At 49.6% G+C, this 26,722-nt stretch overlaps 1 protein-coding gene across 1 annotated transcript in view; it reads right to left on the bottom strand.

Moving 5' to 3' along the window:
• The window catches only part of LGR6 (leucine rich repeat containing G protein-coupled receptor 6), a 113,677-nt gene extending 90,967 nt beyond the window's left edge, over window positions 1-22,710 (bottom strand). The window contains exon 1 of the mRNA XM_065649457.1: window positions 22,364-22,710. Within this exon, the coding sequence (XP_065505529.1) occupies window positions 22,364-22,710 (347 nt within the window). The remainder of the gene's footprint in view (window positions 1-22,363) is intronic.
• Between the last annotated feature and the right edge of the window lie 4,012 nt (window positions 22,711-26,722).

Here is a 26,722-nt window from a genome sequence, read left to right as displayed (position 1 = left end):
CCAAAGAAGCTTGTGGAATGATAGTGCAAGACTTGGCAAATTGATGTCAGGTTTTCCAATTATTTGTGGAGACAGAGGCTGCAGAACTCTGAAAATATTAAAATGCTCTGTTTTCACAAAGTCCCTTGAAATACATTATTCTTCATATAAACTGACCCAGTTAAATAGATTGAATTGCTTGAAATCAGTTCAGACAAAACAATGTCTTCTACTGAGAACAAACACTTCTGTTTTTCAACTTGTGAGAACAGTTGGAGTATTTTCTTCTAGGATTATTTTCTTGTTCCCTACAGTTTGTCCATCTCCATCTACAAAGACCACCAGCTAGGGACCAGAAAAGGCCTAATGAAAGGCCAACTAATCTGATTAGGCTGCCTGAAATATTCCCAATATATTTTTCAAAACAAAAGCAAAAGTTGAGATAGAATATTTGCTTTCCTTAAATATCTGTTTTCCACATGGAAAACAAATTTCCAGCATTAAGGTCTTTATCACATCAGAGTCACCCTGGGGGTCCAATTTGAAAACTGTTAGCAGTTTATTATCTGAGCTACAGGTCCAAGCAGGTGCCTCCCATTATACAGTTCAATGTCACCACGAAGCCAAATATGGTTTTGTTTGACCCAGCCAAGTGCTTTGACTGAGCATTGGAAGACGCCAGCCTATTCATCATGATTCAACTTTCCCAGTGGAAACTAAAGACGTTCTGGCAAACACCACTATGTTCTGAAGGAAATATTCAATTTGAGGACAAAATGCATTTTTTCATTTAAAAAATACCCCTAAACCAGAAACTGCTCTCTCCCATTGAGCAGAATTCAGTGTGTGGCACTTGTCTGGGAAAACCATGCCAGGAGCTGCTTGTTTGGGAGCCAGATCTTCAGAAGAGCTTAGCTTCCTTGTAGGCACCTCACTACAGTCTGGATTTCATAAGAAACCAGCACCAGCAGTACCTGTCAACAAAATGGCCCAGTTTTTGAGCACCTCAGCACCAAATATACTGAGAACTTAAAACCCAACCTAGACGGATATCCTTCAGAGCGACCTGAGTCTTGCTGACCTAGGATGGACCAGGAATAAGGAAGCAGGAGACACAGTTTCTGTGAAGATATTGTTATTTTGGCAAGATAAGAAGAGTCAGGGGAGTAGCAGTAGAACGTGATATGTCTACTCTGTGTCATTTTTTATGACGGGGCCATTTACCATGGGTTTATAATCATTTCACTAGCAGTTCCCACATAGGGAGAGCACATCGCACACACAAAAGGCTTGAAAACCCCTTCTGAAGTTGATTTTTTCCACAAAAGTACTTCACAGCGTGGGAACTGCTCTGAGCAGAGACAGGAGAAAAGGCCTGGTAAAATGAACATTTTCCTAAGCTCCTAAGTCAAAGGCATGTGCAACTGGCTGGGGCAGTAAAGCAGGACCTGCTGGAGTAACCAAGGGAAGTTGGGATTCAAGGCTGGTGAAAAGAACTGATCTGTGGCTACTACAGATCTACTTTCTCTTTCTTTTGCTGTGTATTTCATTACCATTTGGAAAGAAGGTTGTCCTGACCTTTAGTCATCCCTTTTGACTTCAGTGGATCTACCACATAGTTCTAGAGACTAGATCTGGTGCAGCTTCCCTGCCATTCCCGAACACTGTCTAACAAACTACTGACTTTTTGATCACCCTGAGGACAAAGCTGACACCCGCCTGTGCTGCCTCCATGAACTCCTTCTCACATAGTCATAACATCCACACAACATACTGGTGTGTACACACAAGTAGTGGTTTGTCCCCGTGTTTCTCAAACAAAAAAACAAAACCAGATTTCACCTGTTTTGTTCTGCTGGCCAAGCTCTGTCATCTGGCAGAGGTTCCTGTAATACTCTTTTGGTCCTCAGTTGCCTCCAACTTCTGCTCTGAAAATGCCCACTGAGCCTTCTTTCATTTCCTCTCTCCTAACCAGTCATCAGTCCATAGCAACTGAATTTCTTTGAGTTTGATGGGAGCTCATCTTGGGGACTTTCTGGAAACTCAGGAACTAAGTTTGGTTGGACCAGATGTTTGTCGGCAACCTCAGTGAATGGTTTCCTCTACTCAGACCCTCTTTTTATCTCCTACCTTATCTATCCTTTATCATTTTATCTACTAATTCTGATCCTTACTTCTAGCTTCACCCTATCCAATAGGCTTAAGGGTCTGTGATTCCCCGGATTGCGCCTGAAGGTTTTTCGAAAGTTGGTGTCACATTTGTCCCCTTGCATTTTTCAGACAGCAGAACTGGTTTAAACAATCAGCTAAGTGGGATGGTTAGTAGGTCACTAATCTTAAACTTGAATGCCTTTAGAAGCCATGTGAGTATCACCTGGTTCTGACAATTTTTATTATTCATCTTATCAATTATTTCTCAGATTTGTCCACATTAAAAATGGCTTTATGGGAAGAACCCACAGCCTGTTCTCAGGGAAGAGCAAAAAAAAAATATTTAATTTTATGGTGATGGGCTTGTGTTTGAGCAGCTCTTCCGTATCTCTGCCATTTTTTGGCCTGTTAGATTGCCTGCTTCTCATGTGTTAGAGATAGTCTATATTATTATTAGTGTCTGCTGTTGCATTGCAAAAGTAATTAGCTATTAAATTCTGTCTGGCTCACTCACTCCATTTCCCAATTATGTGAGGGGGGATGAGGGACTGGCTCTCCTTGCACAATCTTCAGCTCTTTGGAACGAGAGGATAACGCTATTCATTTCTGATTTTTGTCTCCATCAATATGTCATCGAAGTACTGTCATCCCAGCCATGATCTCAGGAGAAAAGGTCATTGGCATTACAACAGCCTTGTGTGAGTTAGAAAATGAGTACTTGTTATACTCGGCTATGGAGACACAACGCTGCTCCTCTCCACCCTCCCGTTGGACAGGTGACCACACTGGCCCTGGAAGCCAGATTTGGGCTCCTTTATCTGTTGTCAGAGCTGGCATGAAAGCACTTGGAGAACATCTCTGAAAGCCAGCCAGAGGGTTTGTACATCCCTTAGCTCTGCCACAGGCTTCCTCACATTCTTTTAGTGTGCAAGCAGAATGGCTTACTTCCATCGTACATCAAGGTTTTGGAAATCAGGTAAGACAGTTGTGAAAAAAGGCATCCATTACTCTTGATCTTGAAAATCAGATTGCAGAGAATGTCTTTACAAAACTGCAAATCAGAGACATCTGAAGTTTGGAAAGAGAATCCTCTGAAGATAAACCAAAAATCACCTTTTGGACCAGAGACAGACACTTTGAGTATTTGGTCTTGCCCTTTGGCCCATCTAACACTGCAGTTACCTTGCAAAATTTTAAATTATGTTTTTTAGAGATTTACAAGTTTCCTTTATAATAATACTCTCGGATAACAGCATTATTTTTTTCACAGGGCATGAACCAACCTGAGCAGCTTGTAAAATCAGTCCCAGAGTATTTGAATTGCCACAAACGATATGTCAAATTAGAGAGGTGAAATTCTGAAAGGTCTTCCATTGAATTCCTGGGCTGTTTCACCTCCCCAGAGGCAATGGAAATGAACTCTGAGAAATTATAAACTTGGCCACACTAAAGACAGTTACTAGTGATTTCTTAGCTTCATTAGCTTTTATCACCAATTAATTAAAGACTTCACCAAATGATCTTCCCATTCCTGGACTTATTAAAGAGGAGGATGTTTGAATCTCATCACCTCAGTTTAGATGTCTACAATGCACGTCTACATCTGAGCTAGACTTTGGATTCCCTTTATAGTCCCATGAAGAGAAAGAAACCCTTTTACCGTGTGATTCATACAGTCCATTTTAGGTATGCATTTTAGGTGGAGATAAATCACACCCTGGTTGCTGAGGAAATACGTGATAGTTTTAAACAGGTTTTTATAATTGTCCCGTTCATAATACACACGGTCCCTTCCCATCAGTTCATTGTTGAAGCAGATGTTTCTCATTGCGCTGGAGGAGCAGTGGTAGCTCAGTTATAGACCTTTCAACCACAGCTTCCTCCCTACACAAGCTATTTTTAGTGATTGACATTAGTTGAATTCGAGAGAATGAGCTGCTGTTGATGAGCTACCTGCAGCAGAGCCGCTCCTGCCCCGTCGGGACGGGAACGCGGAGGCGATAAAGCACCATGACTGCAAGACTCAGCTGCTGCTCACCCACTTGGTTTCCTGATGATCACCTTTCATTTCTCTGTCTTGCATTTTGGCCTGTTGGGAAGATGAGGAAAGCAGGCTTTGTATTAAAAGCACAGCTCGCCAGCTCTGGCCTGCAGCCCTGGAGATCAGTTTTAAAACCACCTGGAGTTGGTCAATGTAACCTGTTCAGGTCCCTCAGCCACCGTAAAGATGATTTTGCCTACTCGTATCTCATAATCTCCAATCAAAGCAAAGTACCCAAGCTACGTGCAAACGTCAGATTGCTTACTCTGACCAGGAGACAGCTGTAAGCCCATGTGGCTGTTTGGTTCAAGGTCTGAGCAAGCCACATTTCCGATGCAGCAGGTCATTCAGGGATTATGAGCTTCTCGCCATATTCTTTTTGTCTGGCCTACCATGCCTGGGGACACCTGGGAGTGTATTATATATACTGAACTCTGAAAATATATCAAGGCTGTAGAACTGGCGATACCCCTGCATCTTTAATTGCATAAGCTCTTCCTTCAGCTTACATTTTTGATGTAAGGCTACACTTCCTACCTCCAGAACAGCTTTGTTTGCCTTATTAATGAAGTTAATCAAAACAATACCTCTTCTACCCTGCACCTGTCCTCCTACTATCAAGCAGCTCAGCTTTTCTTAACTTGTAGACTTGCCGCTTACTGTGATTTCTGACTGAAAGCCTCAGATTTCATCCATGTTTTGGAAACAACTTCCTTTTCTATTGTGAATAAAAGACTTATTCGCTGTTGCTTATTCACTTTGAGGTAATGGGTAAATAAAGAAAATAAGCTAAACTCTGAGATGACAGTTAGGCTTGTACTGTCTGGATGACTGGGTATTTTTTATCCTGCTTGCACAATTTCCATAGCATTCCTCCATTCATTTATCTGTACAGCTGTCTGGACTGACAAGTTGAGGTCTATCAATGATTTCACTCTCAGTTGCACTAAATTACAAAGGACCAGATTTCTTGTCTAGCCCAGACTGTGCACAGGGATTACAGTCCTTTCTGGAAAAATCAAAGGAAGTCTTTAAAGCCCAGCCAGATTCTCATTGTTGGGAGTCTCCAACTCCATCAAAAGGAGAGGCAGTCTAGACAAAACACCTACAAACTTCACTCCCATCTAAAAATTTAACTGTTATTTTTGTGGTGAGCCTTTGACAGTTTCTGCTTAGATCAACCCAATAAATTACATCTTTGATTCCTTGAGTTCTTCCACGGTTTCATTAATCCCCATGAAGAGACATTTGAAAAAGCACTCTTCTCCCTCTAATTTAGGTTGGTGACTTTTCAGAGTGTCAAATCCAAGAAATACTGGATTCTGAGGAAACTCATAGACAGCATTTCTTTGGTTTGGGAGCTATCCACATCGGAGAATTCTGGGACAACCACTGCAAATCTCATGGAAACCCTTCATCCAACAGACACTGAGAAATCTAGGCCATGCCATGGTAGATAGGTGTGGTATATCTATGGAGGCTTCTTGTCCTGGAGAACCCTCTCCAATAATGTTATACCTACATGATAAACAACGAGATGCTTGTATAGCCATCCCAAAAGCATCCTATACTCAGCTCCTCAAAACTCTGCCTGTGCATCCCTTAATGCTTCCTGCTTTGAGCACTAATCCAACCTTTTCCTTTTCCCATGTGATAGATCTTATTTCTTTCTGGAAAAAGTACTGTGTGTGTTATTTTTTTTCTGGTTTCAGGGTGCTGGACACTGGAACAGGCTCCCCAGGGAGGTGTCACAGCCCCAGGCCTGACAGTGTTCAAGAAGAGACTGGACAACGTCCTCAGACACATGGTGTGAATTGTGGAGTTGTGCTGTGCAGGGACAGGAGTTGGACTCCATGATCCTTCTGGGTCCCTTCCAACTCAGGACATTCTAAGATTCTATGATTCACACTCTTAATAGGTGACCCTGCTCTGTCCCAGGCAAGGTGCTCTCCAGGTAGAGAAAAGAAAGCTATTCCTGCATCACAGCTCTCTGCTACAGTCACCCGTTGTTGTTCCGCCTTCCCTCCGGTAAACCTTGCTCCAGACCTGCAGGACTGTGACATCCACCAGCTCACCCAGCTCCGTCCATCTCTGCAAGTGCTGATGCTGGGACAGCATTTACCTCCATCCCACCAGATTCATAATGGTGCCACTCTGGGAACTTCCTGCCAGATGGGTGCAAGAGAAACAATTGTTTTTTACTGAGAAAACTCACAGACAACATTAAGTCACTGCTAATTTTGGGGGCAAACCAGAAGCTTTTGACTGCAGAAATCAGTTTGACTGCTCACACTTGGTGGAAGTTTGAAAGCTCATGTTTTGACATCCCTGCTTGTTGTTGTGGTATGCACAGCGAAGTGACCCTCAAGTAGAGTGTTTCTAATTCCCTTTTTTTGAGAGATGTGATCCAGGGCAAATCCACTTGGCTGCAGTACCTGGGAGCTGGTGGATGTGGAGGATTAAGCAGAGGGTAAATGCCAAAGTGTTGGAAAACAGTGCCTGGAATTAGTACATCGCCAAAGACAATGTGGATGAGTTGGGCTCATCTATTCAGATCAGTCTCCACATTCTTATAGGAGGCAGCAGAGCCAGAGGAATGCAGAGCCTGCACACATCAGTAACAACAAATTGTTCCATTGTGACACTTAATGGGAAGGTTCGTTACTTACAAGGAGTTTTTAAACTGTGGGGGGGTTAACCTGGCAAGGGCCAAGGTCTATGGGCAGGCCCAACATTTCCTGATGCTCTCCCAGATCGGGAAATCATAAGCAGAGCTTGTGCAAACCTCCCACCTCTGGCTGCCATATGCTGGACCAACGCCTGAGTGCTCAGTGCTGGTTTTACTCAGCTCATTGCGGTACTGGTGGCTTGAGCAGCAGATGGGTCTCCCACCCTGCCCTTCCTTGGTCCTGATAGAGGGAAAGCTGTGTGGGACAGCAAGGGGGTGGACCAGAGGTGGAAGGCAGGACCCCAGTGTGAGGCAGTCTATGCCTAATCCGTACCCTGACAAGGAGAATCATAGAATCATTTCAGTTGGAAGAGACTCTCAGGATCATCAAGTCCAACCATAACCTAACTCTAGCACTAAACCATGTCCTTAAGAACCTCATCTAAACAGCTTTTAAATCCCTCTAGGGATGGTGACTCCACCACTTCCCTGGGCAGCCTGTTCCGATGCCTGACAACCCTTCCTATGAAGAATTTTTTCCAAATATCCAATCTAAACTGAGGGACTGAGACCTCATTGCTGAGGCTGTGGTAATGTCCCCTCATATGCATAACGCCACATGCATCCGGTCTGGGTCTCCAGAATCGTGGCCATCATCTGCCCAGTGCTTGAGAGAGACTGCCACCAAGTACAGTCAGCAAGAGGGGACCTGCAGGGGCTCTGAGCTGGATAGAGCTGCCAAGGACCCTCCCTACTCTTCGCTTTCTCCTCTCCATGGCTCCAGGTAGGGAACTGACCCAGGTGTTGCTCCACATGAAGGAAAAGAGAACCTGTCACCAGCCACTTTTTCTCCCAGCTCCCTGGAAGCTGCAGGATGTGGGTTCCTTTGCCTGCTGGCAGTGGATGCTGCTCCAATGCAAAGCCCTGAGTGCCAGCACTGCTCCCTCACATTTTAGATACAAACCAATGAAGGGATGACCCTGGCACCTGTGGCCTGGTCTCCTGGGAGAAAGGCAGTGAAGTGCGTGGGCCATGTCTGGAAATCAGATGCCCCGCGGGTGACTCAGTGGCACTCCCTCTGCTCATGCACCAAAGCATCACCTGTCCTGTCCAGACAAGTTGCACCAGCATAAGCAACAACTAAAAGCCAGCAATATCCCAAGATGACAATATCTGAGATCCTGGTGCTGCCAAGATCCGTCTGCAGCAAACAGCCTTTTCTCAGGGAATGTGTGCTGGGCACTGTGCAAGGAATACAATGTGCACAGTGAAACACCTTCCCTGGCATGGAGAATGCCAGCCAAGGGGAGGTGCAGGGACCATGGCAGGCTCCAGGTTGATGAATGCTGCATCTTCTCCAGTCATACCACTCCAAAGTCCACAGGGCAGAGAGAGCTCTGTTCACACCTGCTGTATGTGAAGTGGGGAAGTCCCAGGTAGCACCTGGTCAAGGGAAGTTTAAACACCAGGCACACAGCACCTCCATCACTGCTGGTTCCACTCAACTGGGTGAGATGAGGAGAGGGCACTCTGCTGTTTCCTGGACCTTCTCGCCCTATGAGCTCCTGCTATGTTGGCCACAGTTGCCTCAATGGGTAAAGACTCATGTATCCGTCTCTCAGCCCTGACCTCCATGGAGGGTCATTTCCCAACAGATTGTGATCTGCATTTGAGGAGGATGCTGAGCAGCTGGTTTCCCTAGTCTCCATTCCCTGAGCGGGTGGTGAATGTGCCTGGGGTCTCTAACAGCTCTACAGTGCAGGACCTTTCCCAAGCTCTGATTCTCCTCTGGGGAAGGGCTTCTGACAAACGGCTTGTGGGTCTCAAGGTGACCTGGCAAGTATGGACATCAGAGTCTGGTCTTCCATCCAGCCAAGCTATGACAAGGCTCTGAAAATCTGCAGTCTGTATCTGCTTGAGCTTTGGGGCACCTCCAGTGCCTATCACAGGAATGTCAGTGCTGCTCCAGGGCAAAGACAGGTCTCCTCTCAGGTCTGCTTGATGATGTATGGCTTGGGTGTATAGCAACATATCTGCTAGTGCTCTCTCCCCTGAAGTTCTTAACCTCACAACAAAGCAACCTGGAGCTCTGCTTCAGGCTATGGAATTGAAAATTTCTGGTGGTTTTCAGCCATTTTTGGCTGAAAACTATCTGTGTTCAGACCAAAATGAAACATTATGGTTGATAGCTTTTGTAAAATGCCTTTTGAACTTCTGGCCTTTTCATGCAGAAATGTCAAAGACAGCAGCCATGAAATCCCAGCCAGCAGAAACTGAGGATCCAGCCCAAGGGATCAAACTCCGTTGTGGGGACACATAGCAGACAGGATCCTGTTGGTCTTTCCTTCTACTGACGCAGCCCATACGGGCAGACTTCTGTTGTGGTACCAGGGCTGGAGCAGCTGATACAATCTGTTCATTTCTGAACCCTTTCCCGGGGAACCACTGATCCTGCCAGCATCCTCCCTGCTGTAAACCAGAAAAGCCCAGGTCTCCATGGCTAGTAAGCATCCAAGCTCTGTGTCCCAAGACAGTGCATGATTTATAGAGGAAGAGTCTCCAAGCATTTACGACAGCAGAGGAGGAGAGTGTCTGCATGCTGTGTGTAGCAGCTTGGCCACTTGGCTGAAACTCCCAGCCCAAGGTAAGAGATGAATACCAGCTGCATTCCTCTCTATGCTCACGCCTTCTAAGGGCCATGGGATGCCTGCAGGGATTTGGGCTGAGGTGCTCTCCAGCCAAGCCCAGCATTGGTCTGCCAGGGGTTGGGAGCTCTTCTGGTGGGACAGGCTGCGTTTCAGAGATGCCAAGAGTTGGCTCGTCTCAGAGTGATCTCTGCTACTCTGAGTAACTAAAGGGTTTCCATTAACTGCTGCAGACTCTATGGTGTCACCAGGAAGCCACAAGACATTAGAGCGTGACAGCTCTTGCCTTGTCTCATTCTCCAGTGGGTGGTCTCTGCGCACCAAGAAAAGCCTTTCTTCTGCTGTCAAGTGGGTAACGAGAGTCTTCCTGTCTCCAGCACACATTGCCGCACAGTTCCCACTGAAGTGGTGGTGAGTCACCATCATTCCTGATGCTGTTGGGGAAAAACCTCCATTTATCAGTGCAATTGGGAAAGAGTGGGGCAGGGCTGGGGAGCTGAACCCTCCTGCCAGACCTTGCTCGTGGGAGTTTAGCAGTGGACAAGCTGCTGTGGATGGACCTGACTCATCACCCGCAGTGTGAGCCAGCCTTTGCTCCGTGGCCCCTGTGGTTCAGGTAGATGCCCTGCTCCTGCTTCTGCATGCCCGATTTCACAAGGCACGTGGAGTAACAAGGCCGGGGCAATATTTGACCAGAAGAACACAAAAATTCCCAGAGAGCCAGCATGCGTGGGATGTCTTGGTCAGAAAGCTTTGGCTATGGGGCAAACTGAGAGGAAGAGGAATGGATGAAGAAGGAGCACAACAGCCTATGACACAGGAAAACATCAGTCCCAGGGCCTGGCATTCACAAAGCCGAGCAGAGATGTGTCCAGGGATACGCAGAGTGGTCCCCAGGCCTCCTGTCTGCCAGGCTGGGGCACAGCAACAGGCTCAGGCCACTCACTAGAGACGCGTCTGTGATTTACAGACCTTTCAAAGACTTTTGGCACACATCTTATCAGAGGAAATATTTTTATGCCTGGATATTCAGATGCCTGGGATGATCCCTTGCTCTGGTGGCACCTCTGGTAGTTCAGGGATATTGAAAATCTGCCTGTCTTTACTTAGTGAAGAGTTTTTCTTGACAATGCTCAGCTACATGGATGTGACCATGTCCCAGTGTCAAGGTTTTTCTCTCTAAGCAGTGTCTGCTTGGCAGGCGAGGTATAATTTGATGTGAATGTAGCATCTAGGATAAGCTTCTGGGTATATCTGAGAACACCGTTTTTTCTAAGGTTCTTGACCTGATTCTGGAGCCAAAGTGGCTCTGCCTGGCACTCCAGATCCTCCTCTGCTCCTTCCAAGACCACCAGGAATAGTTATAACACTAAGGCCTTATGAACACTTCATTGCAGGGCTTTTGAATTCTCCCTTTTTGTACCTGCCAGAAACAGCATCAGGTGAGAAGAAAGCTCCTTTGCAGAGGTGCTGTTCCTAGTGGCACCCCTGAGTGCTACCAGCAGGTGGCTATTTCCTGCACATTCACCTCCAGCAGTTGTTCTACACCCTTCTGGGAAGCATCTGTCCAGGAGAAGCTGCCCTGCTGCACATCATACTGGGCAATGAAGTGCTGCCACAAAACCAGCCAGACAGAAGCTTAAGGAGACTGTGTGTACACCACCCTTGCAGGCAGAATTATTCCCCGTCCCATCTCATAGCCACAGGAGAAATGAAAGTTCTTCCAGGCTAAAGCATGAAGCTGCCTACTGGTTCATGCAACACTGCAGGAGAATGGATGGCAGGATGCTTGAAGGGACTCTCTGGTGCATCAGTGCAGTCAGTTCAATCTGCTTGCTCCAGGGACCAGGTCCAACAGGCTAAGTTTGGTTCCCACTGGAGCTCATTAGCTGGATCTCAGTGCCACATCAGATCTAGCCTGTGACAGCCAGAGCCAGCATTGCTACCCAGGAAAGGAGAAAGCCTCCTTCAGGGAGGAGTCTGGTTCCAGCAGACCAGTCCTTCCCACTTCCACCCACCTCCTGTGCCCCTGGTCTGGCTCTTCAGCAAGACCAGCTGAGTGCAGAACTGACTCTGCACTCGCAGAGGTGACAGCGCCTGAAGCAGGAGAGCCAAAGCCTTTTACCAAAAATCTTTGAAGTCGGTGGAACAACTCAAGGTGATTTTTCTTGGGCTTTCAAAGCTAATGGAAATCAGAGCAGATTAAATCCTCCCCCCACCTTTACCAGGAGAGGCAGCTGGAGCTGCAGGCCAGGGTGAAACCTGATGCTTTGCAGAGCCTGTGACACAGGAGAAAACCACCACGGGACTGTCATGGGCAGTCCCACTTCAGCACCTGGCTTCATTTAAGTCGCCCGTTGTTAATGAGATGTGAGTGCAGAACAGGGCAGGAGAAACAACTTGAGGCTGACAGCAAAGTCCGTGCAGAGCCATAGACCCTGTGAAGGATCAAAGCTGGTCTCTGTTGTCCTTCATGCTCTGCTCCCAGGCTGCTCAGGGAAAGAAGTGACTGATGGCTGGAAAGAGGGTGATGAGCTCAGGATGCTGGATCTGGCCCCATCTCTGCTGGAGTGCAGCAGGACCAGCGCACACACGAGCTCTCCCTGCTGCTCAGCGACACTGGCAGTTTGCTCCAGTTTCCACCCCAGATTCTGAGCCCTCCTGGGCACCACCAGCCCCTGTACTTCTCACAGCGGATGGCTCAAGCACCAGGGACTTATTTTTTGACGGCCACAGTTTGCCTGGCAGCAATTAGAGTGTCTCAGAAAGAATGGTGAAAATGTCTGATGTCATTTTTTTTCTGCATTTTTTCTCTGGGGTAGCTCCTCCTGGAGACACCCTTCTGAGAATCAGAGCAACCTGGATTTGGGAATCATGCCTGCATGCAGGACTTCTTCCATAAAAGCCCCAGAGCTGTCAGTGCAGGGAAGACAGCTGGCTCTGCTTTCCCCATGTAGACAAAACCTATTTCCAAGCCGAAATTTCCTGAAGACACATGTTGTATTTCAGGATCTTTTGGCGCTACTTTCATCTCCAACCCACATATTGCAGCCCTATAATAAGAAGAATAGTAATAATAATAGCAATAATAATAATAATACCTTTTGTATGTACATAGCACCTTTCATCCAAGGATCTAAGTCACAATTACAGCCCCACACATTCCTTTATATTACAGCCCTATAATTCTAAGACTGCTCAAGTATCCAGACTTCAAAGGGAATGTGGATTTCCCCTCCAGCCCAGTCACGGTGCCCAACATGCTGGAGATGTTTCAAAGGTGTTTCGAGGGTGCCTTGGCAGTAGCCAGAGATAGTCAGAAGAGCCTGAGGAGCATTCTGAAGCTGAAATGAGCCTTCATGGATTCTTTCCTCCCCTTTCCTGGCCACTCTCTAGTCTCTCTGGAAAGTCCGTGTAGCCTTGGGGTGAGGATGATGCTCCCAAGAAACCTGTGTGTCTGTACGGTGGGAGGTGAAAAGATGGAAACGGTGTTGAAAAGAAAAACAAGTGGTGGCACAAGCTCAGGTGACTTTCCAGGTCAGGCAGAGCCCACCGAGTTTCAGTCAAAAATAAACTCACAAAAACTACCTCCACTGAAAAAAGAGCTGGGGGGAAATGGTGGAATGTTTCATTGTGAGCTCTTTTTAAAAAGGGTTTAAAGATTTTTCAACTAACTTGAAAATGAAACAAAGTATTTCTTTTGGGGTCAAAGCAAAATGTTGCAGGGATACGGAGAGCCAAACATGTTTTGTTTTGGTTTGGTTTAACTTTAATTGCATGGGAAACCTGAAAAAAAAAAGTCTATTTGTTTAACCCAAGCCAAACTTTCCCCTCCTTTTTTAGTTTAGCCAAAGACCTAAAATAGCTGTTATTTACCCCTATACATTCAAGAAGGAGTATGCTAAAAGCAAGGAAGCTTCCTATAGAAAACAGATTAGATTAAAGAATGGGGGTTTGCAGAAGCTCTGGCCAAGCGTCAGTTTACCAGCTGGATTCGCTTCCTCTCTGGAGTTCACCAGCGCTGCCCATGAGCTGTAAAACAGCTGCTGGATGCCGCTCCGGAGGAGCATTTCAGTCTCTGCTCTGACTTGTGGCTGCATTCGTAAGCAAGGAGTGATGAGGTCAGTGGACATGAAAGGCAGGCTGCAAATCCGAGAGTTTAGTGCTGCTTTTCTTCATGTTATGGCTGAACTAATGTAAAGCTCAAGAATTTTTTAATAAACCTTTAAAAGGTATTTGAGCTTGAGAGGTCCAGACATGTGGCTGAAAAGTGCTGAGAGTCTCCAGCTCTTCTGTAGTACTGTTTTAATCAGTTGATCTCAATGCACATTAGAGAGGGTTTTGTTATTAGTGCTTTAATGACAGGGAGACTGAGGCACAGGAAGAGGAGAGAATTTGTTTGGAGTAAACCATAGGACTGGGGCAGAGCTAGAAAACAGTCCGTGTTTCTCTTGCTGCTCTCCAGTCCTCCGTATCCCCCACCTTCACTGTACATGAGCCAAAGCTCATGGGCACCTGTCTGTTCCCAAAAGTCTGAGTCTTTGCGCCCCTCTATCTAGAAGCCCTTTCCACTAAGCATCTGCAAGATGGTCAGTGGAAAGTCATCCCTTGGAAAATGAGCAGGTTCACCTCATGGTATCACCAGATGAGCCAGAGCAGCTCAAGGAGGAGCAGAGCAGTTCTCACAGCGTGTGCTGGCTCATCTCAGACACACCACACTAACCAGCATGGGCTGCAACACGTTTCCTCTCCCCCTTCTTCAATAAATCAAGGCTTCCAGCATTCATGTTTTTGTCACTAATAAATCTTGCACTGTCTTACACCACATGAAAGTACAACAATACCTTAACCGACAGGCACTTCCCTGTGCAGGACTGCAGCTGCAAACACAACCTGCAGCACAAGAACCTGCTCTTTTGGCCTGGAGCTGGAGAGAAGTTGAAGACAGCACATACAGCAAGGCTGCCCCTGAGCTGAGTAAAGCCCCGCATGCTGTTGCCAGAGCACATGTAAAACCGCTTTGTGCAACAGTCACCTTGTTAATCTGTGGAACTCATTGCCACAGGAAATTAATGCAACAACAACACCTGCACCTATAATCAAGGTCCTGTCTTGGTTGTGGTACCTTTGGTTCTGCAAATACAACTCACCTGGCCCTAAGGGTACGTCTCTGTCCTTTGGTACCTGGGGCACATGTTGCTCAGATGGAAAACCTCCCAGTCTTGGGACAGAGCCTTGGGACAATATCTGGGGCAACAACTTGGGACAATACCTGACAACCCCAATGACCCTGTGTACAGGGAGAATAAAGACTTACAGTGCAGCTACGTGACTCTGCACCTCATCTCTCCCTTGGGAAGCGCTAACTGAGCAGCAGCAGAAGCAGTTTTCACATCCATAGTCAGACTGACTCTGGGCACTGCCTGGGAAGCCAAAGCAATGCTCACATGGCTATTGCCTCTTTCAGCTCTCAGGCACTGGGAAACTAGTGGGGACACTGCCAGGTGTGCAGTGGCAGCTGCTGCAAGCAGCTGCAGAAACAGGGGTAAAGCAAAATTGCAGAAATTGTTCCCTATGATCAGATTTTCTTCTTGTGTTCTCTGGGAAGTTTCTGCCAGAAAGTGCAAATGCCTTTCCTGCTGGTTTCATGCATGCGAAGATGAAAATTTGTTTTACTAAGGTTAAGAACTGCTCAGTATTGGGAATTATCTTGAAGCTGCAAGGTGCAATTACACCCGGAGTCATCCCCACACCAGATAACCTCCTCAGGAAGGTGACTGTGCCCTCAGATCCTGCAGATCCCTGAGATCTGTGGTTCTTGGTCACACTGTCACACCCCAGCAGCCACTGTGGCCTTGGCTCAACTCATTGCTCTGTGCACGAGGCATCGCCTGCACTGGGAGGTGGCACTGGGCAGGGGGAATGTCCCAGGGGCTGGTGGTCTGCAGGGCTCACTGTTGCATTACAAAACCTTTGAACACATGTGTGGGGCATCCTCCGACAGTCCTCCCTGCCCTCGTGTATGCAACCCCTTGCTCCCCCACCCCTTACTTGACGAGACCATGTTTCTGCTCCCCTTCCACCCCTGTGGTTCCTCTCACAGCACACACAGCCCTGATGGGATGATGCAGTGCTTGGGCTTCACCTTCCCTTTGAACAAAGGGGAATGTTACTAACTGGTGCCCCACAGGGATGTTCGATGCTGGAAACTATCCTGTCTCCCCCGGGGTCTCTTTGTAGTGGGACCTGTGGCTGCTCACAAGAAGAGACAGCAGGTCCCTTGAGCAGGTCCTACCCCTACAGGTGTGTCTGACTCACTCCACTCCCATGGGAGATGCTTTTCATTTCCAAATCCTTCAAAGAGTTTTCAGCATCTATGGGAAGGACTGCAAACAAGGCCAATAGAGACAGAGACCTGCTGATAACTCAAGCTGCTGATACGCTGAGAGGCTCCTCTGTCATCCCATGGAGAGGAGGAGTTTGGAGAGCTGCCCTTCCTCATCACCATCAGCAAAGCCTGAGCTGGTGGATCTGGGAAAGGTTTTGCATTACCCCTTCCTGGATCCTTTATGCATCCCTGCAAGCCTGGGAGCACCACTGTGTCCTCCCCTTGTTCCCCACCACTGGTACAACTCCTGCCTCTACTCGGGCTGCAGCCTGGCTCTTTTGGCTTGGCTGCAACACTAGATGCCCGTTCTTGGTCCTGCTTTTCTTCATGAAGGCTATTTCCTATCTCCCTTCAGCTCCTGCCAAACTCAAGTCCTTCTCCAAGACCTTAGGCTCCTCCCAGCCCTGACAGTTCTTCCTGGTGCCTTCCCACCACCTTTCAGAGCACTGCTGAGGTGATCCGTGTCCCATCCTTGGCTACCTGGCCCCAGCTCCTCTCTGACTCCCCACAGCCCCTCCTGGCTCCCTGGCACAACCTTCAGCACTGGGCTACCCTTGGACCCCCTTTCCCCATGCAGAGCTATTTCCCTGTGGTGCATGAGAGTGGCTCATGTTCCCATTTCAAGGTCCCCAAGGAGCCTGGCCCATGTTGGATGCCTTCTGAGCTGTCTCAGAGCAGCACTGTCTGTCTGTCCCATGGGAGGCCAGCTTGCTGAGACCCAGCCCAGCTTCGCCAAACATGGACCTGGGGGAGCAGCTTATTCCAAAGCAATGAAGGAATTTTGGCCCTCCGGCTGAAGTGTCTGGGCTCAAAGGCAGCAGCACCCCAACCCTGCTGTTGGCAGAGGGAGCGATGGGAGTTCCTCAGCCCCCAGTGCAGATTGCTGGGAAGTGCCATGCTTCCCTTTCCCTCCTCCACCCTCCTGCTGCTCCCTGACCCAGGCAGGTGCAGAGCGGGAGAGGCATTTGCAGCTCCATTGCTGCCTTTTGGCACCAGAGCCTCTGCCAGAATCAAAGAGCTTTTCAAAGAAAAGCCTAAACTCCTTTAATCGCCAGCTAGAGCTCCTCCCGCACAGATCTAAGGGCCATGAGCTCAGTGTTTTCATTGCCCTGGGCAGATTTATGAGCTTATTCTTCAAGGGAGGGAGAGAGGGGAGGCTGTGGCATATTACTTAGCCTGGGGGGCAGGCAGGGAGGAGAGGGGGGAGGATGGAGGAAGGCATTTGCAGTGGAAGAGCACGAAGGTGCAGAAGCCCTGCTCCACCGCGGCCAGTGCTCTCAGGCATGGCAGGGAGGCAAAGCAAGAGGCGATGTGAGGAAGGACCAGCCTGCTGTGGCTGGAATCCAGAGCGTGTGCAGGGTGAGCAGCAGCTCCCTCCCACCCAGCTCCCTGCACAACCATTGCAGCCAGAGGGGACTGCGTGGACACGGTGTGCCGGCTGCCAACCATCATCGCTCACTCCAGCAGATGAGACCAGGAGTGGGGCACCCCTCAGTGAGTGAGCAGTAGGGTCTTGTCTCCTCCAGTGCCAGCTAAGCTGCTCTCGTTGCCATTTGCAGAGCGAAGAAGTGGGGGCGCCTTGCTGGGACTCACCGTGATTCACACCAGAGCACAGCCCCATCCCTGTGCACGTTTGTTCCACTGTGCTGCCTTCCCCACCGTGCTTCTCATCCACACACCTGTTCCCTTCCTGCCAGGGAACACAGAACTCACTGCCTGCTGTGCAGCAAGTGCAGTAAAGGTCTGGCTGCTCCCTCCCCCACACAGAGACCTGGGCACAAGTTGCTGCTTTTGGGACGGGGCAGATCCTGCGTCTCAGCTCCTGCAGCCCAATTCAGACAGTGCCACACTGAGAAGTGGACACCTGCTCGCATCCAACACCCCGGGCACCCTGCTGCCACTCCCGAACAGCCCTGCAAAGGATGCCTCTTTCCTTGTGAACTGAAACCTTGACAAGATCTCAGCCATGACCTGTGGCACTAAAGCCACAGCCCTTCACCTTCACCTGCAGCACTCCCTGTTGTAGCTGGGAGCGCTTGGGGGCTGCCAGCCTTGTTCATGGACCAGCCACTCTCTAGAGAGCACAGCATCCTGTGAATCCCAACAGGACCCACACTTGGACAGCAGCAGCTGAGTAGAGAAAACGGCTGCTGGACCCAAGGTATTTCCAGCTCATGATATCAAGAGGTAAAATGGAGCAGAGCTTATGGCAAAGGGGGCTGGGAGATGATGAGGCAGGAGGAGATAGGTAGAGCAGCTGTGAACCTGAGAGATTCTCTCCCAGCTATTTTAATAGCTCTCATAAGCTTAATTTCCCTTATCTGGGACCCCAAGCTGATGAATGTTTCTCTGTGCTCTTGCTGTGGCTGCTGTTCATACTGCCAGGCACAACGGGCATTTTGGAGGGTGAGACTGTGGACTTCTGGCCATACACGGCAGGAGTGGCGTTTCCCATTAGTATTCCAGCAGGGAAGATCAAGCACAGAGATAGCCCTTAGTGCATCACTGTGGCCACCGGGACCCAAAGGTGGCTTTGGAAATCCTGTGCTCTCTCATGGCTTCGAAAGTGGAAGAGTCTGGGAGAATTCTGGGGTGAGTCTGCATGCTTGTGGTGTGTTTGGATGGGTCCTGGGGGAGTGCTGGGGCTCATGTGGTGACCATGGCATGAGGACAAGGCTGTGGATGAGCCCTGGTACTGGACAAGCATCAGCCACAGGATGGTGACCCACTTTTGTTTGTAAAATTACCTGGGGCAGGAGAGCAAGCATGCTGCCAGGAAAAACTTGATTTACACCTTGCCTTGGGATTTGGTGTTCTTCTGCATTTTCGGCTACTCCTTCTGTCTCCCCAGGGTGTGTGACTGTCACCTAATACCCAAAGGCACACAAAGGTCCTTGTCACCCTGCAGGAGACCCCCCTCTCCTTTTCAGCCCCCTGCAAACTCAACATCCCTTCAACTCCAGCACCCCTCCCCACAGCTGCTGTGTCTGCCCAGGCTCCGATGGGTCAGTCACCAGCCCTGTATTCCGACTGGTGCCCCGACTCCTCCGGCAGCTCTCGGGGTGCTGCCCGTTTTAGGGGGGCTGTGGTGAGTTTTGTCCTCCTTTTCACCAGGTGGGGGCTGCAGAGAGGCAGAGTGGGGCAGACAAGCAGGGAGGGTTTTGGGCAGAGAGGGGCTGCCTGCAGCACTGCTGCTTGTCCTGCTCCAAGTGTCAGATGGGGCTCTCTGGTCAGCTCCCAAACACAGAGCTTTGTGGATGCTTAGAAAATGCAAATATTATAAAAGAGACATCTTCCACTCAGTCTTTCCCTGCACTAGATGCAGTGTTGTGTGACCAGGGAAGTGTCTGCCTGGTTTCATTACTGAGCATCCCTGCCTCCCGTGGATCCCTGTCACGGATCTGTGTGGCACCTGATCCCACAGGGTAGCTCAGGGAAGAGCGGGAGTGATGTGGGGCCCTGGCCCCAGACTCCCATTGGGATGTTAAATTCCAGGCAGTGGCTCAAAATGTCTCTGCAAGACGAGAACAGTCCTGAGAGCTCCTGATTCTATTCACCTCAAGGGAAACAGCGTGGGGAACAAGAAGCTTTCTGTCTGGGCAGCCTCCTGGGAGCCTGTGTACCTGCCTACTGGAGAGGCTCCCCTGGGAAGAGGTGACTTGCTTCTCTCCCATCTCTCTGAACACAGCTGCAAGCTCACTGATGATGCCTCCATTGGAAAAACTTGGTTTTGGATGAGTGGGACTAGGTTCAATTTCAGGGACGCCCAAGAGTGAGCAAGGACAGGGTTCTTGGAGAGAGACAGACACAGTGGAGACACAGCGTCGTCAGGATGGGGCATGAATGTGAGCTCATTAGTGCTGAGGCAGTGTCTAATCAGACGTTATTACGAGGATCCTTTATTTTGCACCTGAGGGAGTCCTGCTCTTCATGGAAAGGAGTTCCAGTAATTTGCTTAGAAGACAGGGCATGGAGCAAAGGAGCTGGGAAGTTTTGGGAGCAGCTGCCCTTCAGCTCCGTGCTCCTTGTTGCCATTACAGGGTTTGCTTTTCAGCACTTGCACCTCTCAAAAAAAAATCTAGGCATTTCTTTACATATCCGAATGTGGATTTAAAGCCTGAATTTACATGAGGATCTTAGATCTCTCTCGAATACCCATACTTTCTACAAAATTTATGCTGATTCACTTTGAAAAACCAGCCCTGACTGTACACCTTATAACTGAGAAACTAACCTTATGTGACTTGCTGAAGGCAGCCCAAGAAAACAGTGACAGAAACAGGGAGAAATCCCAGCTCTCCAGGCCTCCTCCAATGATTTCCAGTTCATCCTGCCTTCCTACCTCTGTCGCATCTTATTTAATTCATCAGTAGTGTTTAAAAGATAGGCAGTGCTCTTTTTCCCCGAATAGGTTCAGCTCTAAGGGGAGGAGGAGGAAAACCCTGGACCCTCCAAGATCTCCAAGGCTCGACCCCATGGCTTTTGCACCCGGAGGGTCCCTTCAGCCTGGCTTTCCCTGCAAGGTGACGGGCCGGGGAGGTGGCATCACCGGCACAGCCCCGGCAAAGGGCCGTCACCGGCGCCACCGTGCGAGCGCAGCCGCGGGTGCAGCCGCATCCACCGGAGCTGCGGGACTGTCCCGGAGAGCGAGACCCAGCGACGACCAGACCTCTGCCCGCTGCAGCAGCGAAGCCACCTGCGGCATCAGGCCAAGAGCATCTTTAAGCACCCACCCGCCGGGCCCATAGCCCAGGGCTCAGTGTCCCTTCTCTAGCCACCGTGGTCAGGGTAAAAGGGGCGTTGAGAAGCATTTAACATCGAGATGTCCCTTGGTTCGCGCGGTGGAGCTCTCCGAAGCTCTCAGCCCAAGGGACAACTCTGCAGAGACGACGGGCAGCACGTTCTCTGCAGAATCGGAGCCACAGGTGCCCCATCTTGTGGTGGCCGTAAAGGTGGAGCAGGTGCCCGACAGGGCTGCTGCGGCAGCATCAGTGCTGCAAAGCTCTGCAGCCTCCCACTCTCACAGCCCGCGTGTTTTTAACCACCTCCATCAGGACATGCTCAAGAGCTGCAGTGACTTTTAACTCGTAGGCAGCTGGCTCCAAACTTATCTCCAGGGTATGTGCAGGGAGGACAGCTCTTCACAGGACACAATGTGACAAGTGCTCTGTGGCTCCCACTCCCAGGGAATACAGCTTGCATTACACATTTCTTTCATCTTTCACACTCTCCAGTGGAAATTGTCCTTTCCTGTAATATTTATTTCTCAGCTGGCCCAATATAGCTCTGGCCATCCAATGGTTGGCACAAGACAGAGCAATGTGCTCCTCAGGCAAGCAGGAGGAGCAGAAAAGCTCTTACCCAGCTGTGGTAGCTTCAACCTGTCTTTGCAAAGCCCTTTCTGAACGGGTTAAGGTGCTTAGCTTTAACGTAACTGCATCTCAGGACTATCCAGGAACACCAGAAAGCCAGTAACATGGTCTGTATGCCACACCTGGACATGAGCCCCCTCTCAGCATGATGAGCACAAAATGAACATCCCCAGCACTGCCTGGGGGCTACCAGTTGTCCTGTATGACGGTGGTACACATGGTCTCCCTTAGCAGAGCCTTAGCTGCATCCCTCCCTCACGGGGAAAGCCAAAGTCCGTACCAGCCCACCTGCCGCAAAGCTGAGCTTGGTGGCTGCAGCACGTTCTGTGAGTAAACTGACCAAGCATCTTTCCCAGTTCATGCCGGCACCAACCTGTCTGCCTGAGAGAGATATTTTCTCTCCTGGTCAAACCCCGAGATCCTTCCATGGAGTCCCTTGCTCACTCTGAGGACATCCTCAGTCATTGCTAGTCTGATGGCACCACCAAGACCATCTCTGGGGATAGAAACGAACCCACGAGTCTCTGTGGTAGCTTAACCTTTTGGGGTGTTAATACCAGAAAGAATAGGAAACATTCAGATAATTAAGAATGTTTAAGTTAAAAATACCAACCAAACCAAAAAGCAAAGCCCCCACACCTCTTATAAGACTTCAATATTCATTTTAAAGAGGCAACTTGGGCACTGCTGGTGGCCAGCTCAACTCAAACCCCTGAAAGCCGTGAGTTATGACAGCTATTGAAATGTTTGACAGAAGGATCCCAGAGCAGTTTGCACTAATTGCTCAGTATAAATACTCCATTATGTTCTCAGACAATCAGAATCTACCCAGCAAATCAGCTCCTCTGATCCACTGTAATCAAGAAGCAAAGCATGCATAACATCGCAATATAAACAGCATTTGCAGAGGGGTGTGGGGAGGAGGGGAAGCTAGCTTAGCTTGGCAGGTCCCGGAGTAATAGCTGACTTTTTTGTTGTTGTTTTGTTTTGTTTCTAATTTCCAGGGGAAATTTAATTTCAGGAAAACGTGGCACAAACTTCCAAGCTGGAGGAAAGCTGCGGCTGACGAAGGGGGTCCAGAGAAAGCATTGCAAGAGAAACAGTGAGGGCTGTACTTACAGGTAAGATGTGAGAGGGCTCAGGTTGGCAGGCACCTCTGAAAGCCCCAGCTCGGAGCAATCCACCGAGAGCATGATGCCATCCTCTTCACAGTGGCACTGGGGCGGGCAGGCGGGTGCAGCACCTTGCTCGGCGGGCAGCGCCTGGCAGCGGGCAGAAGAGGCCAGGAGGACGCCCCAGAAGAAGATCTTGTCCATCCTCGCCTTGGCTGCGGCTGCGGGGACCGTGCGCGGTGCCGCCGGCTGGGCTGGGTGCAGGGCAGCGGCCCCGCAGCCTCGCGCGCAGCGGGCAGGGCGTCTGCTGCAGGTCGGAGCGTGGTGAGGATGCAGCCAGGGAAGGGAAGGCATTGTTGAATGATCTTGGTTATTGGGTTTCAAGGGCTGGGCAGGGGCGTGAGACACTCCAATGGGAGGAGTTAAACTTTCTACTCTTTCCCTCTCTCTCTCTCTCTTAGAGCTGGCAGGAATTTCATTCAATGGGAAGAAAGAGGGGAGAAAAAAAAAAACGAAAGAAAAAAAAAAAAGAAACCTCAACAAATAAAGACCTGTTCATAGCTCTGGGACCTGTGCTTGTTTTGTAACAAAGTTTTTGTGAGATAGCAGGGCAGGGGAAGGCGAAGCTGGTTCCAGCAGGGCAGAGGAGCATAAATAGGGAGGCAGGAGCACCCAACCAGCACTTCAAGGGCTCCAGACTCTTGGACGCTGAAATATAACCCCGGATAAAGGACTCTGTGTGTCTGTGCTGGCTGCTAAACCCAGCTGCAACTGCAAAGTCAGGGTGCAGCTCGGGAGGAGTGACGAGCTCATGAGGAGCTGCTCGCTGGGAGTGACCGTGCCCAGGGCTGTCGATCTGTCTGTCCTGCAGTCCAACCCTGTTGCTGTCCCCGTGCATGGGGCAGGGCCTGGGTGAGGGATGCAGGGGGATGGAGCAGCATTGTCATGGTCAGTGTGGGACCTCTCCGGAGAGCTCTCCAGGATGGTGGGATGTGGTGCTCTTGGTGCCCCTGCAGCCACACTGCTTGCTGTAGTTTTTCCCAGACCAATGTCAGGTGCATGTGTGAACTGCATTTGCAGGAGCTGCACTACACTGGTGCCAGGAGCAGTTGGCTGGTTTGCTCCAAGAGCTCTTCCTAACACCGAGCGAAGTGATCAGAGGTCAAAGTCAATGAATAACCTGTTGAGTGAGGTCTTGAAGCCACATCATCTGGACATACGTCATGCAGAAAGGAGCAGGTCTGGCTTAGCAGTGGGATACTGCCTGTACCAGCCCAGCCCAGGGCCTTGGAGTGTCCTGAAACATACCGAATGTGCATCAAAACAGGATTTCTGGCTGCTTGGGTGTTGAGGAGCTTACTGAGTCCTGGGGCAGTATGAGCACCTGCTTAGCAGAGAGCACTGGATCTGCAATGGGACAAGGCTGCAAAGGCCAGCTCTGGTGGCCTCTCTGCTGCTCTGTCCTTATTGCAGCCACTGACTGTTCAGGGCCAGTGTGATGCCCACGGCTGGAGTGACTGCTGTCCTCCCATGGCAGTGTGTTTGGGGACAGGGGACGAGTCTGGCCGCACAGCTTGAACCGTGCTGTGTGTCTCTGCAGAGCTGCGCATCTTGTCTGTATCAGGGGTGGCAGCTGGACGAGCGTCTCTCGCACTGCAGAAAGACAGCTGACCACTGGGCTTGAGGTGGATCTGGATTCCCATCAGAGCTGGTGTGTTCCTCCCTCTGCCTCCCATCCAGTGATGGCTGGAGGAAGGGGATGGAGCAGAGAAAAGAAGTGTCCAGGTTTGGGCGGCTGCAAAGTGCACCCACAAAGTCACCCCTCTGGCTGTGGCCATGCCGTGGTAAGGTGCCGCGTGGCTGAAGCACAGACTGAGAGATGGTTTTCACGGGCCTGCTTTGTCTGAATATGTTTTTCCTTCTGGCAAAAGAGTTTCCTAATTGGTACCCTCATTATCTAGGGATAAGAGAGGTGGGAGAGTTATCTGGGGTCAGGAAGGTGAGCCAGAAAAGCAGGAGACTTAAAAACCTCCAGCTAACCTGGGGCTGGGGTGCCCGAGGCCTTTGAGTCAGAGTGGGTATCTCTTCTTAAAAAACCTGTTCAAGATCGAGCTCAGGGTTTAGGGCTGATGCACAGATCCTGGCTGAGGGCTCCTGGGCTGGATGATGCAGGATCTGAAACTATTTCATATGCAAAGTCCATTCAGATCCTGCAATTTCAGGACTGAAAGCCTATCACGGCTGAAGTCAGTGGAAACTTTGTCACCGAGTGCAGAGAAGTGAGGATTTTGGTCTAGGAGAAGGAACGGATTTAATTGGAATTAAGCCCCTTCCAATCATAAGCAATTCTGGAGATGTTGTTAATTAAATGTCTGCAACGTGTTTTGACAGCTCCAAATGTAATACACTCGTGGGATGGAGGAGGGCTTGGTGGGGAGATGGGAAGCCCTTCTTGGAGAGAGGGTTTCTCTTTTGGTTCATTTACAGCCTTCCTCTCCAGCTCTGATATGGGGCTTTAGCATGGTCTGAAATGGCCAGATTTGCTCCGACAACAGCCAGGAATTTGGTGTCCATCTGGAGAAAGTGTCAGGCCTATCACTCTGCTCCTGGCTGTAACAGCAGCTTTTATGTACCATTTCCCCATCTCTCTCTCTCTCCAGCCTAAGCAGCCAGACACCAACCGCATTGCGAGCTCCTGGCAATTTTTTGCTCAGTGAATTCTCCTTGGGGATCCAGGGCTCCGGCTGAGCACACTATTAATAGAGCTCTTAAAAAAATCACACTGAAGAGATTCCTATTGAAAACTGCCATTCTGCTGAAATAGAGCCATTTCCCCAGGAAGGCATTGACTGCAATGACATTTTTCACATTGTTTTTGGAGCAACACATACTGAAGTTGTGTCTCACTTTTCTTCGACTTTTCTGTTTGCTTTTTATTCCAGCTTGGCTGTGGTGTTTCATTTCCATGTATCGTTTCTTTGAGATCTGATAATTAGATGTTAATTTTTGAAGTGTTCACTTATTCCAGAGTGTCGCCCGGCTCCTGGCAAAACCAATGTCTGGACATCAAGTCGTTTGGACCAGAGAGCTTTGATGTTTCCATGGTAAACCTAGAATTTCCGAGTAAGTCCCTTTGGGGTGGAAGCGCCACATTTCATCCGGCTCTCACTGAAATCGCAGTTTGCTGCGAGCAGCGCAGGCTGCACCGTGCCCTTATTAAAGGCACTGGAAGCTCCAAATCCAGCTCATTCCTATTAACGTGAGTGGATGTTTTTCTGCAAGGCTCACACGTGTTTTTGTGTTGTCCTCTAGCGGCAAGCTGTGGTTTGTGGAGACGAGGAGAACGCTGCTCCGCAGCACGCAGAGCTGCTCCGTCTGCTTACCTGCACCAGCTGGGCCCCCGGCACGCTCGGCTGCAATTCCCACTCACGGAGACCCGCTTTTAAAGGCTGAGACTCTGGGATCAAACATCTGGGGTTTGTGGCTGAGCATGACACCTTAGCATGTGGTACCTCTGCACTGCCTGCACAGTGCATGGATAACGAGTCCTCCTACAGCTTGCTTAAAAGCAGGAAAAAAACTTGGGAAAATTTAGAGTGCAGCCTAAGTGGGGAAAAAGATTTGGCTTGTGTGAGCTACTGCAAGGACAGTTATTGCCTCTGCTTCTCAGGGGCACAGGAGAGGCAGGGCGGCTGGGGAAGGGCTGCGTTATTCGCGCCAGCACAACATGCTCGGGGTGGTCTGGCTCTGGATCCTTGGACCTGAGGAGAGCTGGGACTCCGGGTACCAGCGCTGGCAAATCTTCTCTGTGGAATAGAAATGAAATGCCAAACAAGCTTTGGGCTGTGGACTGTGGCTGGCAAGGCTTTTTAGAGCTGTTGGAGTTTAAAGGCTAACAAAGTCTTTGTGGAGATACAACCGGAGCAGGGCTGCAGCTAAACCCTCACAACAGGCGCTCATGTCCCCTCCTGCAGAGCCAAAATGACTCTGTGGGCCCGGACAGGGCAACTTGTCACTCAGCAATGCTCTCCCTGCAGAGTGGAGAGAGGTGATGGGCAGGACTGTGTCACTCCTCCCAAGGTGCTGCCATGCCCTGGACATCCAGCCGGGGACCTTCCCAAGCTGGAAGACAGGTTTTGCTGGCTGAGACAAAGGGCTGGAGGCTGTTTATTTCTGCCCTCAGCATGTGCCAGGGCCTCCACTCTGTGTCTTCTGCCCTGTTCCCATGGGACAACCTGTTTGTGCTCTCTTTATTCCCTTCTCGATTTTAGAGGGTTCAGGATCACGCCGGTAGAATCCCAGTTTGGCTGTTGATCTCCAAGGTCAACCAGTCCCTACTGCAGACCAGGAGGACACTGGCTGTTTT

This window comes from Caloenas nicobarica, chromosome 21 (genome assembly GCF_036013445.1).
Source record: "Caloenas nicobarica isolate bCalNic1 chromosome 21, bCalNic1.hap1, whole genome shotgun sequence".
NCBI lineage: Eukaryota > Metazoa > Chordata > Aves > Columbiformes > Columbidae > Caloenas > Caloenas nicobarica.
Note: the sequence above shows the minus strand (reverse complement) of the source record. Positions and strands in the feature narration are given on the sequence as shown.